We start from the raw sequence: 16216 nt of genomic DNA, 5'->3' as shown, positions 1-16216 counted from the left end.
AATTGTCCCTGACCACTAATAACTTCATTAAGCCTTAATGTTCAATTAAGTCCCTTCAAGGCCCAGATTATCTATAACTCCCCGCCCGTGACAGTCTCTCTTTCCTCTCTTCTATCCGTACTCCGTTTTCTCCTTACGCCTCACCTCCCACTATTGCTCACTCCACACTATCCGCTTGTTATTTCCTCAGCACATCACGTGTTCGAGAGTTTTGCTCTTGCTGTTTCCTCTGATAGAAAAGCTCTTCTCACATATAAATGTACGGCTCATGCTTTCACTCCCTTCAGGTCTCTGACCAGACATCACCCTATCAGTAAAACCCTCCGTGACTTCCCTAACTAGATTTTCTTTGGGGGGCCGCGCCACCTGTGGGATCTTAGTTCCCCGACCAGGGATCGAACCCGGTCCCTTGGCAGTGACAGCATGGAGTCCTAACCCCTGGACCGCCAGGGAAGTCCCTCCCCTATGCTGATTAAAATAGCATCCTCACTCTTCATTCCTGCTCTTTTCTCCATAGCATTTATGACAAACGTTCTACATATTTTACTTTTAATTTGTTGTGTGTGTTGCTCCATTGGAATGTAAGCTCTGTGAGGACAGGAATTTTTGTCTGGTTTGTGCACTGCTCTATCTCCCATGCCTAAATATAGGAAAAGCCTACACCCTAGGCTCTTGGTGAAGTCTACTTACTACCACCGCTGTGGAAGGGATAATCAGGATGAATCAGGAGGTATTTTCATGTCACTGTTCCATTCAGTTCAGACCTCTCTTCCCACTCGTAATTCTCTCAGGGGAATTTGCCTGCCCTAACTTAGTAAAGTGTTCCAACTAACAAGCTCCTACAAAACTAAGCTATCAGCAAATTAGGAGAGGGCAATTAGGGACTATTTATTGTATAGGCATACAATCTGAAACTCCTTAATGTATTGCTGTATTGCAGGAGTACCATATTTGGGAAGAGGCAAGTCCTAAGGCTAGTACTTGACACAATGAACCTGTGTATAATTAACTAGTTAGGCTGGTACTGTCTGAAAACAAAAGATAAGACAAGGAACATTAACAGATCAGAGAACAAAAATATGTATGCCTGCCACTAATGGGATACTTTCCATCTACAATGGATAAAGCCTCAATGACAGCACTTGAGATATTTAATTGGTTTTGGACAGTACTTTGGGCAGAAGAATTATGTTCAAGCTACGTTAAATAAAAAGCTGGACAAAAAACAGTACTCCATTTTGTAGGAAATCATTAATCTGGAAGCCGTATCTAAATGAGAACCAAGAGTAGCAACCACTACAGCAAAAAGAATTGATAATATTTATTATGTGTTTACGATGTTCTAAGCACTGTGTTAAGCATTTTACATACAAATTCACAGTTAATCTTCACAATTACCTCAATAGAAAGTTGCTGTTATTATTATTCTTTTTTAATTGAAGCACAGTGGATTTACAATGTTGTGTTAGTTTCCACTATACAGCAAGGTGATTCAGTTATACATATAAATATATATACATATTCTTTTTCAGATTCTTTTTCATCATAGATTATGACAAGCTATTGAATAAAAGGCACTGTTAATATTATTAACCCTTTTACAGATGAAAAAAATACAAGCCTCTTAGGGTGAAATGACCTCTATATATCACAAACTTGCAGTTGGTGTGAGATGCGTGCTTCTGGGAGCCCTGGTCCCACCCTGTCACTCTGAGACCCTTTCAGGAAATCCATGTGACCAAAACTATCTTCCTAGTGATACTAAGATTTTTTGCCTGTTTTAATCTTATGCCCGTTAAGTGTCTGCCGGTGGCTACATGATGTGTGATGATATCATCGCCCTTAAGGCTAATGAAGTGTGTACTTGTGTATTCCTGTGTTGTAAAAATTTCTCAGTTTTAATTTCGAATATGGTAAACATTAACAGATACAGTCTATATAAGCAAAATCTCTTTGAGGTCCTCAATAATTTTTAGAGTGTAAATGGATGCTGATATCAGAAAGATTTGAGAACACTGCCATAGATCAATCCTTTGTACAGACTTGTGTAACCAACACTGCAGTTGAGATCCTGACCTAGATCTGTAACGATCTCCCTCATGCTGTCCCTTTATAATCACACCACTCCCCTCTACTCTAATGTCCCTAACCCCTGGCAACCACTGATCTGTTATCTCTATAATTTTTCATTTGAGAACATTATAAACTGCCACAGTTTATGATAAAATAATTCATTTCTATGGATTATCCAGCCATTAACTTTAGAGCCCTATTTATTGCTTGACTTCGGAGGTCAATGGCCAAGACCCTTTAAAATTTGGTGATCTGAACACCATTCACTCACTACCTTCAGATCAGAGCCAGAGAGCCATAAAATAATTTATCAATTAGGTACTTCAAAAGTTATGGCTACTATAGAAATGGCAAATTTTAGTCTGGAAATATATGCTTTTTTTTTTTTTTTTTAATGATACAAGACACTTACAGACACATATTCAGGAATTGAAAGCTGATCTTCCGGAAGACCTTTTAGTTTCATATATTGGTCTTCTGTCAACTCAAAGTCACGCAGGTTTCGACGAATATCTCCAGCTTTCTCTCTCAGCTGACGGTTTGTCTCTTCTAGTTGTTTCTGTCTCAATAAAATAGTTTCCATTTCTTGTTTCATTAGTTCTTGATATTTTCTACATTAGGAGAGAATGTATAGCAAGCTTAAAAAAATCACTGAGATCTAATTTTCTCAAAGTTCCTTTTTTATAGTAACATAAAATTAAGAAATGAGAAGCTTAATAGTATTTTTGGCTCCAGCTAAATGCTGACTTAACCAGTTAAACACGAAATGACAATGCTATACTAATTACTGAATGTGTAGCCACATAAATTATTAAATAGAAAATGAATGTTCTTAATAACGTTTAAAATTCAAATTATAAAATTATACATGCCTTCTCCTTAAGGTGTAAATCTTATATATCTGCTTTGGACCCTACTCATTAAAGTAATTTTCATTTGTCTTTATCCAGGTACTTCAAGGTATACCTCTTTAAGATGGCAACACTGAACCACCATAATGTATTCATTCAACCAATGAGGTAATGAAAACAGTAATCCACACATAATCAATCACCTTTCTCAAGGAATACATGTAGTACACATTGTTAGTTGCCGACCCCAAAATTCTGAGCAGGAAGAGACCATCTGATTTTTTCCCTCTCCTACTGTGTCACTCCCATCAACATACAAACATGCTGTTATTCGTCCTGTCTTAAAATAAATGAACAAACAAGCCCTCACAATTTTTGACCCCATTTCACTGCCCCTTTTGTTTCTCGAAAGTTTTCTGTATGCGCTCTCTTCAATGCCTTTCCTCTTAAACCCAAGCCAGTCAGGTGTGGTAACATTCAGATTGCTAATGATCAGTTCTCAGTTCTTTCCATCCCTATCAATAGCACTTGAGACATCTGATCTCTCCCTCCTTAGACACTTTCTCCATCTGGCTTCCCAGACACCATATTTTTTTCCTTTTCATTTTTCTCCTATTTTCTTGGTGGCACTTTCTCGGTCTTATTATCTAGTTGGTCTTAGTGTTGGAGTACTCAGTCCTCTCCTCTGTCTGTGTTCACTCCCTTGGGGAATTCATCCAGTCTCGTGACTTAAATACCACCTATTTCCTAATGACTCCAGATTTATCTCTCTAGATCAGACTCCTCATACACCTCCACGTGGATTTCTAATACGACAACTCTAACTTAACATGTTCCAAACTGAACTCCTGCTCTTCTCTCACAAACCTATTCCACTATGGTTTCACCATCTTTACTTTTTTTTTTTTTTAATTTTGAATTTTATTTTATTTATTTATTTTTTATAGAGCAGGTTCTTATTAGTTATCTATTTTACACATATTCGTGTGTGTATGTCAATCCTAATCTCCCAGTTCATCACACCCCCCCCCCCAACCATCTTTAGTTGACAGCAATTTCATCCCTTCATTTTTCAGGCCAAAAATGTTGGTACAATCCTTGATTCCTCTTTCTCTCCTAAACCCCACATCTAATCCATGAGGACATCCTATCAACTCTACCTTCAAAATATATTCAGAATCCAACCACTTTTTACCACTGTCAGCTATCAAGAGAATTACTGCAATAGTCTCCTACCGCCCTCTCCACTTCATTTAATTTGATCAATGCCTAAAGAATGAGAGTAGAAGTCCTATTATCCAATGCAATGGTTTTCAAAGTGTTATCCCCAAACCAGCAGCATTAGCATCATCTGGGAACTTGGTAGAAATGCAAATTCTCAGGGCCCAACTCAAATCAGAATCTGAGGGTGGGACCCAACAATCTTTTTTCACAAGCCCTGCAGGTGGTTCTGATGCATGCTAAAATTTGAGAACCACTGATCTAATGTGATAGTAGCTGATAATTGGTCAGCCAATTTTTAAAAATATCAGTTAAAGAGTAAGATCTTATAGGGGCTTCCCTGGTGGCGCAGTGGTTGAGAATCTGCCTGCCAATGCAGGGGACACGGGTTCGAGCCCTGGTCTGGGAAGATCCCACATGCCGCGGAGCAACTGGGCCCGTGAGCCACAACTACTGAGCCTGCGCGTCTGGAGCCTGTGCTCCACAACAAAAGAGGCCACAATAGTGAGAGGCCCGCGCACCACGATGAAGAGTGGCCCCAGCTTGCTGCAACTAGAGAAAAGCCCTAGCACAGAAACGAAGACCAAACACAGCCAAAAATAAAAAAATAATAATAAAATTAAAAAAAAAAAAAAGTGAGATCTTATAAAGGAAAAATATACCTACTTTACACATTTACAGCTAATTAAAATATAGAAATAAACATTCATTGGCAACATTTTTTACATAGGGTCCAGATTTTTTGTAATATGGAGATATGCTTTGTTTTTCTGTAAATCATTTTTCATGATTTCCAAGTTTGATTTCTTTACAATGGCAGGAGACCTTTTTAAAAGACACTTGGGAAATCTGAGGATACTTTTTATGGATTTGATTTTTGCCCCTAATCTCTAAACACCTCTTGCTTACACTTAATTTGATGATTTTTTAGTCACTCACTTTAACTGAATCTTTCCAAAGAATTCATTATAGGTTTGCAAAGAAATGACATATGTTTTTTGTACTCATTTTTAAATATAATTTTAATTAAGTGTAAGTATGATTATATAAGTATAATAAGTATGATTGGCATAGGCATATTTGAGAGTAAACACAACAGACTCTGGATAATCACACAACTGAGCTGGAGAAAGTATGTAGGCAAACAAAAGGTACATTAACCCAGGAGAATTCAATGGGCCATAAGAATATATCAGTATGTTCTACAGAGCAAATGAAGAAAGGTTAATCCAGACAGCCAGTTAAGTGGTGGTGAGTTTAGAGAGCTTCCATTGTCATTTATGATTCACTTACACTGGCAATATTTGTTGAATAAATGTTGAATTCTGGCTTTTTGTATTTTGTGTACGTATCAAGTAGTTTTTTTGTCAGTCTGGATGTAAAAATTATTACCGTCTTTGATTTAAGATTTCTCTATTTTAGCTTACCATCACATGCATGAATAGGTAATGACATAACTAACTGCTAGATAGGTATTGCTGCTTTTTAAAACTTTTACCTGGCATCCTTTTGTTGAAAAGTCAATTGGTTGTCTAATCTCAATGATAGTAGCTGCTTCTGGTGAAGTGCATCATTAAGCTTCTCTTCCAATTCTTCAATCTTAAAAAAGAAGAAAAGGTAAATTATACGGTCAGTTTGCAAATTTATCGTTTAATGAAACCTTCTGTTTGTTCATACAAATGGTTGTTAAACTATGCTTTGAATCTGCTGCCTTATAAATGTTTTTTTGCCAGGCTGTCATTAAGATCATTTTTTCCCGTTAACCTAAGTGAAAAACCCTTTGCCAACTGGAATTTTTATGCTGGTGCCTCGCCCAGGTAATTATTTCCTGGCCAGACCCTGCGTGTATACCTCAGATCCATCTGTAATCTCTGCCTACTATACATCTTCAATTGACTACATGGGTGATGCTATAAATGTCCAAAATGCACCTAGTCAACAACCTCACCTATCTTATATTCCTTGCATCTCCCTGGTCTCCAAAGGAAAAAAATCTGAGTCAGGCGTATTTGATATATCTCCTCTATTGCTTATTCTGATCTGACATCATTGTTTTTATTGTTGAGTTCATTCCATAAAAAGCTGTCAAAACTATACCATCCTCTTTAATACCCATTGACAAGTCTTCAGTTAGACCCCTGTCATCTCTCACCTGGATTATTATAATGGTTTCCTAACTGGTTTCCCTGCCTTCAGTTTTGCCAATCTCCAAAACTATCTTCCTTTATCTTATCTTTTAAAAATGCTATCAAAAATTTATTTCCCCACTTTTAAATGCTTCAGAGGATCCTCACTGTCTTCAGAATAAATTTCAAACTTCATGGCTTACTATACGAGTCCTTCTTGATCTGGCCCTTACCTACCATGTCTCTCGTCACTAGCTTAAAAGAAAACTCTGTTCCAGCAAAAGTAAGTGCTTGCCATTCCCCCAATATGCTGTGCTCCCTCTTAAGCCTCCATGCACCTGAGTTCACTCTTAGACTATTTAAAAAATTCTTTACTCTTTCCCTTTCAACCCAGGGAATTCTTGTTCATCTTTTAAAATATGCAGATTAATTTAACAGTCAGTCCTTAATATATTGAAGTGAATTCCTCTCGCATCATCAAATTCTCCTTCTCTACTGAACTATTCCTGTCATTAAACAAACATGTTTTTGCCTCCCATTAAAAAACCCAACAAACCACACTCCCTTGATCCCACCACTTCCTCTGCTACAGTACCATTTTCTCTGCTCACCATCGGAGCAAAACTTCCATATGGTTTTTGTCCCACACTATTCCAGTAACAATTCTTGTTAAAGTTATGAATCCCATCCATCATGCGCAGTCCCATGGTTATTTCTGCCTATTTATCTTACTTGACAGCATGATTTGGCAGAGCTGACCACTCCATCCTCTTTCACCGTACGTGGTACTCCTCCTGGTTTTCCTCCTTAACTCACTGGACCCTCTTATGGTTCTCAGGTTCCCTTGCTGGATTTTCTTCCTTTAACCCATTTCTAATGTTTGACTACTCCTTGACTTGGTTTGGGGTCCTCTACTCTCCCCAGGTAATGCCATCAAATCCCATAGCTTTAAGTGGCACCTACATGCCGATGTATATTACGTGTGTGTGCACGTGCACACACACACACACACACACCTACCCACCCACTCCCTGGTCATGGACTGCCCTCTAAAGTCAGAGTGACAATTCCATTTAGAAGTCTAATGGGCGGGCATTTAATGTTTAACATATTCAAAACAGAACTTAAACTTTATCTCCTATATCAGTTTTCTCCCAGCCTTCTATTTCTCAGTAAACGGCTCCAGGAGATGAAGCCAAAAAGTTAGGAGTCTTACATTAGGCAACAGCCTAATACTGTCTTCCTCTTCTACCTTATCTGCTCTTAGTCTATTACTTCACTGACATTTTGAAAATAAAAATCAGGACATGTCACTCCAGCCTCCTAAAGTCTGCAAATGGCTTCTCTGATACATAATCTAAAGCAAGGGTTAATATACCATGGTGATGGGTCAAATCCAGCCCATGTCCTGTTCCTGATTAGCCCACGAGCTAAGAATAGGTTTTACATTTATAAAGTTGTTAAAAGAAAAAAAAAAATAAAGAAGGAAGAATATGTGATAGACCATACATGGCCTGCAAAGCATAAAATATTTACTGTCTGGCCCAGGCCTTTACAGAGAAAGTTTGCTGACTCCCTATCCAAAGCAGAAAACTCCCACTGCTGAGCAATGCCACGTCACATGATCTTGACGATATCTTGTTTAATTGTTGTTTGATCATGTCTCTCACTTGAATGTGATCTCCAGAAAAAAGGGACTCTGTCATATTTACTGCTATATTCCTGGCAACATGTCTCAATAAACGTCTTAAATCAACAAAAGATAACCACATTCCTCATAATTACTATTTTGCAAATCAAGAAAACTGTTACCACAAGGAGAAACTTCCGCTTTTTTCAGGGTTAGAACTTTTACAATTTTAACTGACTTTTAGATTAAGTCCCTCAACTCAGAGACAGTCAAGCTAGGGAGATTCACTCCTCCATTTCCAAGCAATAAAGAATCCACAGATCTCCAATGAGAGATAAAGAGAGAGACTCTGGCATTTAAAAACTGACAAGCAAGAAGAATGAGGAGGAAAGGAATAAGGAGGTGGAATAAGGAAAGTGATTTAGGCAGCAATAAGTGGGGATAAAAGTGCAAAGCTAACAGTCCTCTAAGATTAGGGAGTTTGGCCTGAGCAGCTTGCCTTCCAAGCGCTCTCAGTCAGCAAGCAGCTGAGTAGGGAGGGGGAATCCATGCTTTTTAAGTTTCCTGGGACCAACCTGCTTCTGTCAAATCAACATGGGTCGAGACATTCTTAGTAGTAAACTGTACCACCAGTAACAAGCTGTAATAAACATAAGCATTGTACCCTTACCATACTGGCGTGGAGAGAAGTTATATTATATAGATTCACATATTTCCGAACTAAAAAAGACCTTGCTGAGTGGAAAAAACCGTTGTCTCCCAACATCAAGTCTTCCCCTCTTTCTCAGGTAACTCTGGTTTTTATTAGAGACAACAATCTGTCCAGTTAAACACTTACACTTCCCAGCTTCCCACTCCAACCATTCTCATGGAGCTATAGTCTAGGGAGGGAAATTTATTTTTGTAATGCTAGAATGTGACATATTCATCTTCGTATCCCTGATGTTCAATGTACTGGTAAGCTTTTGAGAATGAATGAGTGGCTAAAAATACTGTTCCTTCATCAATCCCAGACTCACACTTTTCCACATTTTTCATCTCTGAAGCTGGAATGCATCTTACAAACTACAGCACATAACAGTTTAGCTTGGCAGTGTTTAACCCTAGCAATACACATAGTGGTCCGTCTTCCAATCCAGGTGCCTTGGACTTGACGAATTAAGGAAGACTAATTCTTCTACCATATAATACTTCCTCCCATATTTGACAGCAGATACATTACCCCAAGGGGTCTCTAAGCAGGACAACCCTAGTGCTCATAGACAAAACACGGGAATGTAGAGCAGGCAGCTACGGTGGAGAGCAATTTGCAAGTACACTTAAATTAAGTAGACATACACCCTGTGAGCCAGAAATTCCACTCCTTAGTATATATGTCAAAGAAATGTTCACGCCAGGTCCAGAAGAGGAATGTCTAAAGAAGGCCACGCTGCATGTGGTGGCAAGGAGCTAGAGGCACCCTGGGCGCCTATCGCTGCGGGAATGGGTGGACGCATGGGTAGACACACACCTGAACTGTGTAGCTGCTGGAAGCAAAGGACTAGACTTGCACGTGGTAACATGAAGGATCTTAAAAACCGCACTGAGTTGAAAGGAAAAACTATAAAAGGAATAAAATCTAAAACAAAACATGCAATTCAGATTTATGTGAAGGAAAAAAATAAGAAAAATACTCGTGTTCAAGATAAATGTTTATAATAACCATAAAGGGAGTATAACCTTTAAAAAGTGTGAATCACTATGTTGTACACTTGAAACTTATATAATACTGTAAATTGACTGTACCTCAATAAATTTTTTTTAAAGAATAAATGTTAAAAGGAAAAAATAAACATAGAGAAAGGGAGGAAGAGAAATGAATTATGGGAATAAAAAGAATAAATGTACAAAATAAGAAGTGATCTTGCAAGGATCAATGATGACTGTGTGTCATAAACTCAGGAATATGACTAACTTAATCTGCTACATTTTCAGCCCAACCAGAAAACCACAACAATAAAAAACTATACTAAGCACCATGGGATACAATAATAATAATAATAATAATAATATACAGTGCTGAATAAATATAACCACTACTATTATTTATTATACACCAGGCATCTAAGAGCTTATGTGCCTTGATTAATTTAATCCTCCAATAACTCCATGAAGTAAAAACTATGATTATTCTTATTTTACAGGAAATCAGGGAATAAAAAACTTAAGGAATTTGCTCAAGGTAACTATAAGGGCTGGGATTCAAGCTCAAACTGTGTGTATCTAGAACTGCAGCTCTGATCTGTTATACCGGAAAGCCTCTCATGAATAAACCACCATGCCAATAATGTAAACGTTACACTTTAAAAAGGAGAGAAGCCATTTATAACCAAGCACAATGTAAGTTGAAAACAAATAATCTAAAAAGTGGCCAAACAAAATGTAATTTTGGATGTGGTATACAGTTGGCACTTAATAGAATATTTGTTGACTGAGTGGGTAGATTAACAAATGGGAGATTACCTCAGGCTTCTTCAATGACTTCCATTGAAGGAGATCTTAAGGATAGAGATACATGAGCCAGTAGCACTCTACTATCTCAGTAGAGATACATGAGCCAGTAGCTCACTACATGAGCCAGTAGGCTTCTTCAATGACTTCCATTGAAGGAGATCTTAAGGATAGAGATACATGAGCCAGTAGCACTGTGGGAGTCCATTTGAGGAGTAAAAACAATATGACTAAGGGAAAAGAATGGGAAACCACAGGATACACTGATAAAATACCAAGTGACCTAGTCTAGGTAGTTGACTGCATAGAGAACGTAAAAGGAAGTCTTAGGAGGTTTACTTGGATGGAGCATAGGCATTAGACTTCTTGGTGTTAATCCCACCTGGCTCCATCACTTCCATCTGAATGGCCTTGGTATGCTATTAACCAGTTATGGTTCTGTTTTTTCAATAGCAAAATGGGGTTAAGTCACTCATTTAAGAAACAGCTGAGCACTTACTAGGTGCCAGGGACAGTTCTAAGTGCTGGAGATACAACAGGGACTACAAAGAAGTCCCTGTCCTCAGGATCCTTACACTTTATTAAGTGAGACAAATACCCAACAAACAAGGCAGGTAGTCCTATGAGCATAGATGTAAGGCACAGAAAATAAGCAGAGTGAAAAAAATGAGAATATTATTTTAGTTAATAACAGCAACAATGACTAATACTTATTGTGTGCTTACTAAATATCAGTCTAACTTATTCTATTGATTCATTTAATATGATGGGTCAGAGAAGATACCCCTAAAAGCTCCTACACCTCAAAGAGCTGTATGGCTTAAATGAGATAATACATGAAAAAGCTGACAGAACAGGGTCTGGCACAGAATAAGCACTCAATAAATGTTAGCTATTAACATATATTTTTAAATGTACCTAAATGATTTCTTTACCTCATCAAGACCTTGGGATTTAGGACATTTCATTTTCCAAGAGAGGTGTGGTCAAGAAATTTTTCTAGCAGCATGATACTTATACATAGGCAAGAACTAACCAAGACTGACTTAACAAGAGAGAAGGTAGGTACAGCTGAAACAAAATGGGGAGGGGAGGAGATAGGAAGAGGTGGGATCAAGAGCAAAGATGGAGGGTTTCCTACTGGAAAGAAAAGACTTTCTCAGAAGACAGAAGTAGTAAGAGTTACAATGTTTATCCTGTCTTTCTGAAATCACTGTAAATTTTTTATAACTAGCGACAAATTTACCAGGCCTTACATAAAACACTCCGTAACTGTAAATAAACACACAAGGCAGAAAAACAAGGACTACGGCATCCCTTGTTACTTGGCAGATACCACTTGTTAAAGAGAATGGTAAGCGAATTTGTTACACTTGGTACTATGACACAGTAACTATCAAAGAGCAAGTTATAAAGAAACCAAATCTCCATGGTAGAGGACTAAACAGATTCAGTAATGTAATAATGATCTTGATTCTCCCTATCCAACTAGTCACATCAGGGCTAATTCTCAATGAAGCAGAAAAAACTTGCCCAGAAAAAAAACACTGGAGAAAATATACCTCACACATAATACATTTTAAAAACTGAGCCTACAGAAGCAGTTCACCCCTGCCCACCTTTAAGTCACCCCTTCTTTCAAGACTTTTTATTTGGTACACAGAACTATTATTCACTTCCCTTCTCCTTTTATATTATTTATTTATTTTATAAATTTATTTATTTTATTTATTCTATTTTTGCGTTGGGTCTTCGTTGCTGTGCGCGGTTTTTCTCTAGTTGCGGTGAGCAGGGGCTACTCTTCGTTGCGGTACACGGGCTTCTCATTTTGGTGGCTTCTCTTGTTGTGGAGAGCGGGCTCTAGGCACGCGGGTTCAGTAGTTGTAGCACGTGGGCTTCAGTAGTTGTGGCACGTGGGCTTCAGTAGTTGTGGCACACGGGTTCAGTAGTTGTGGCACGCGGGCTTCAGTAGTTGTGGCTCGCGGGCTCTAGAGCACAGGCTCAGTAGTTGTGGCGCACGGGCTTAGCTGCTCCACAGCGTGTGGGATCTTCTCAGACCAGGGCTTGAACCCGTGTCCCCTGCATTGGCAGGCGGATTCTTAACCACTGCACCTCCAGGGAAGCCCCCTTTCTCTTCTTAAAAACAACTTTTTTAAACTATGCAAGAAAATATAATTATTTTCTTGATAATTTAAATTTATCATTTCAAGTTCAGATTACATATACATAAACTTAATTCTTATATATCTGAAGTTTCAAGGCAATAAAGAACATAGATAGCAAAATTACACATGATCTTACCTTTGTAAGATACTCAACCTTCAAATTGTCGATCATCATATTTTTCTGTGATAGCTCTATTTTCAGTAACTGAATATTATGAAGTAGTTCTTTCCGTTCAATTAGCTGCTTGGTGATTTTGATTTTACCGTCTCTCTCTTCTGATGAGGAAATATCATCTGTAGGAACTGTTGTTTCTAAACTAATATCTTCAGATTCCAGAGAGCTAGAGATGTTCAGTGTTTTTGATGGCTTGGCAACTTTTTGAGACATTTTTAACTATTATGGGTCACTTTTCTTCTCCAATTCTATTTCAATTTTCTGTAGGTTAAAAAATATTGATTTAAACATACTCAAACATTCTCTATGGAAAGCATAAAGTATATCAAAGAGATACTAAGGGTTCCCTAAGTAAATATTAGGCAAACTGGAGGACCCCAAATCTAGGGCAGATTGGTAAGTTACTGCTCAAATCAAACATATTAAATCAAACTCATTAAATCTTATTCCAAACCCATACTTTTTTTTAAAATTAATTTTTATTGGCGTATAGTTGCTTTACAATGTTTTTTTTTTTTTGAACCCATACTTTTGATGAATGAAAAACCCAGTTCCTGGGGGCAGGACTCTTACTTGGAGTAAATAAAGAAATGTATGAGATAAACAATAAAGCCCTGAATCGCGAGTACCCAGGAATACTACTAATAAAAGCATCACATGTTGAAGATAGAGAAGTTTCTTCTGAGTTGGTCAGGGGAAGGTTATACAGAGGTAGGACTTAGAATCTTGAAGGATTTGGAGAGGAGTAATAAAAAGGGAAAATCATTCAGGTATTAAGGTTGGTATAGAAGTGATGAAAGTGTAAAACAACAGAGGGACATAGTAGTAGTCAGCCTGGGCCAAGCCCATGTGAATCGGAGTAGTGACTCCTCTTACCCCCCAAACACAAACACACAGAAGGGTTGACCCTTATATATAATCAAGACTGTGGAGGACCTTGAATGTTTCAGTATGTTCGAAATTTATTCTACAGGCAATGAGGCATCAGTTAAACTTTTTTTAAAAAAGAGAAATAGTGAGATAAAACTTTTTTATAGACTTGCAGATAGCAAAATGAAAACAAGAGGGTAAAAGACAAATTCCTCGAACTCCTTACCCTTTCACAAAAATTTCAGCAACTCCCTCGTTTTAATACTACACGATATAATAAATTACGTACGGTATTGTAGATACCAATTTTTCTAAACTGAACGATTAGAAAAAAGGTGTGTGGAAGGGAAACCTAAGAACTCTGACTGGATCGGCTTCCCTCGTTTTTAAAGGGAAAGGGACAAGGAAAGGCGGAATCAAAGACAGGCAACATCACCTGGGATACAAAGGGTCCGGGACTGGCACTGCCCACACGTGCGGCGTGAAGAATAAAACCCGAATTTGGCAGCATCAGAAGATTCCTTGTCCCAGGCAAAAAAGGAAGGGGGGAGCCGTGAGCTACCTGGAAAGCTTCAATTACTCCACGTCGAAGGCTGGAGAAGCCGCCACCGCCGCCACTTTAGAGGAGCTGAAGGTGTCTCCAGACAGCAGCTCGGGTTGCAGCCCCTTAACGAGAAATCACAGGTCGGGGACCGTTAGCACCCGTAACCAAAACAACCATTTCCGCACACGGAGGAAGCTGCAGCAGGGAGATGCCCACGCTACGGGAACTCAGCCCTCCCGCGTCCACCCAGGCGCGGGAAGCAACGCATGCTGGGAGATGGAGTCCGGAGGCGGCCCCGCACAATTCACGGGCGGAAATGGCTCCGGGCTCCTCCCATCTGCCCGCTTTCGCCCAATCCTCGCAGCCCTCAGAGAGCCAACCAACGGCTGTCTCGAGGTTTCCCCGCGAGAGGGGTTTACTAATATCCTGGAGGGGGAAGGAGCAAACCTCTGGGTAAAGTGTAGTTGTGCCACTGGGCTCCACGCTTGACATTTTCCGCCGGAAGAGCACTGTCGGGGTCGGGATTCCTAGCCGCGAGGCAAGATGCTCAAGTCCAGGACTTTCTTAAAAAAGACGCGGGCGGGCGGCGTGATGAAGATCGTGCGCGAGCACTACCTGCGGGACGACATAGGCTGCGGTGCGTCTGGATGCGCGGCGTGCGGCGGTGCGCACGAGGGGACGGTCCTCGAGCCGCAGCCCCTGGATCGGGTCAGCAGCGTCTGCCCGCAGCCGCACTACTTGCTGCCTGACACCAACGTGCTGCTCCACCAGGTGCGCCGGTAGGCGGGCGAAGCGCGGGCACAGCGGCGCCACCAGGAGAAAGGGAGATAGGGAGACTGATGCCCAAGGAGGAGCGTCTTGGGCAACATCACGTACTTAGGGAGAGGCAAACCCCGTCAGGACCTATGCCTCCTGTCCCCCAGGCCGAGGTTCTTTTCCATGTACTGTTTTGGTTTTTTTTTTTTTTTTTTTTTTTGAGTTCTTGGAGTTATAGGAATTTTAAATACGTAAATTTTCTAACTCCTGGTGTCTCTTCTGCCTTAGATTTTAATGTCTGGAGGTCGGGGACCTGGGCTTCTGTGGCCTCCAGCCTGCGACCCCCAGGCAGCTTGTAAGTGCCTACGAACGAAAGCTATGTGGGCCAACATATTACTTTATTAATGAAGTTAATTCTACAAAGTTTTGTAATTAGCCTACTTACATGTGTACTTCCTTAATGGACCTGAAGGGTTTTCTGTTGCAAAATAGCTCCTTATTTAATGTACACAGTGTTTTTTTTTTTAACCGGCAGAGTTTCACGTTCAACAGAAGCAATTTATGAATGAACACAGGAAAAATTAACTCTTCATTTATTTATTTATTTGTTTATTTATTTAAAAGATTGATGTCCTTGAGGACCCTGCCATCAGGAATGTCATTGTGCTACAAACAGTTCTCCAAGAAGTGAGAAATCGGAGTGCTCCGGTATATAAACGAATCCGAGATGTGACTAATAACCAGGAGAAGCATTTCTATACATTTACTAACGAGCACCATAGGTAGGGGGGAAATTATGTCAATTATCAGGAAACTATAGAATTAGCTAAACTGGGGGGAGAGTTCCTGGCGGTAATCTGTGACATCGTCAGAAGATACACCATAGGTTTCATGCTTCTGGGGGTAATATTTGGTTCTTACAGAGTTTACAGACCTTGCTAAGGTCACATAGGCATTGATTGGGTCAAACCCAGAACCAAAGTCTCCTGGCTCCTCGGCTACGATAGGTACTTTAATTTCCAAAATGTTTTCATTTTGAATTGGTTTTAGCATGAGTCGAGCAGTAGGAGTTTGGAAGATGAGATTTGCCTAGGTTCCTGGTATACCATATTATACGACTAACCAACATAGTTTAATAAAATATAGGAGTTTGTGAAGGAGAGCTTTAAAAAGATAAAGCAGATATATTCTTAGTGGGCTCTTAAAAGTTAAACTAATACCTTATAACTGATCATATTGACGACAATAAGGTTAAGAAATAGAATTCCTTATGTTTCAGATTCAAGACCTTTGTTTGAACTTAATGTGTGATCTT

General features: G+C 39.4%; 2 protein-coding genes across 6 annotated transcripts in view; one reads left to right on the top strand and one right to left on the bottom strand.

Annotated features, from left to right (window-relative positions):
* Positions 1–14352, bottom strand: part of PIBF1 (progesterone immunomodulatory binding factor 1) — a 209289-nt gene extending 194937 nt beyond the window's left edge. For 3 of the 4 annotated variants that reach the window (XM_068526551.1, XM_068526554.1, XM_068526553.1), the window contains exons 1-4: positions 14038–14352; positions 12693–12992; positions 5644–5744; positions 2486–2684 (exon numbers count right to left, since the gene is read on the bottom strand). In XM_068526551.1, the coding sequence (XP_068382652.1) occupies positions 2486–2684; positions 5644–5744; positions 12693–12944 (552 nt within the window). In that variant the 5' untranslated portion in view covers positions 12945–12992; positions 14038–14352. The remainder of the gene's footprint in view (positions 1–2485; positions 2685–5643; positions 5745–12692; positions 12993–14037) is intronic. The other variant, XM_068526552.1, reaches the window with a different exon arrangement.
* A 231-nt stretch (positions 14353–14583) lies between these two features.
* Positions 14584–16216, top strand: part of DIS3 (DIS3 homolog, exosome endoribonuclease and 3'-5' exoribonuclease) — a 29671-nt gene continuing 28038 nt past the window's right edge. Inside the window, exons 1-2 of one of the 2 annotated variants that reach the window (XM_068526301.1) lie at positions 14584–14916; positions 15526–15683. In XM_068526301.1, the coding sequence (XP_068382402.1) occupies positions 14689–14916; positions 15526–15683 (386 nt within the window). In that variant the 5' untranslated portion in view covers positions 14584–14688. Of the gene's footprint in view, positions 14917–15213; positions 15257–15525; positions 15684–16216 lie in introns of those variants that run through there. The other variant, XM_068526302.1, reaches the window with a different exon arrangement.

Source organism: Eschrichtius robustus, chromosome 18 (genome assembly GCF_028021215.1).
Source record: "Eschrichtius robustus isolate mEscRob2 chromosome 18, mEscRob2.pri, whole genome shotgun sequence".
Lineage (NCBI taxonomy): Eukaryota > Metazoa > Chordata > Mammalia > Artiodactyla > Eschrichtiidae > Eschrichtius > Eschrichtius robustus.
Note: the sequence above shows the minus strand (reverse complement) of the source record. Positions and strands in the feature narration are given on the sequence as shown.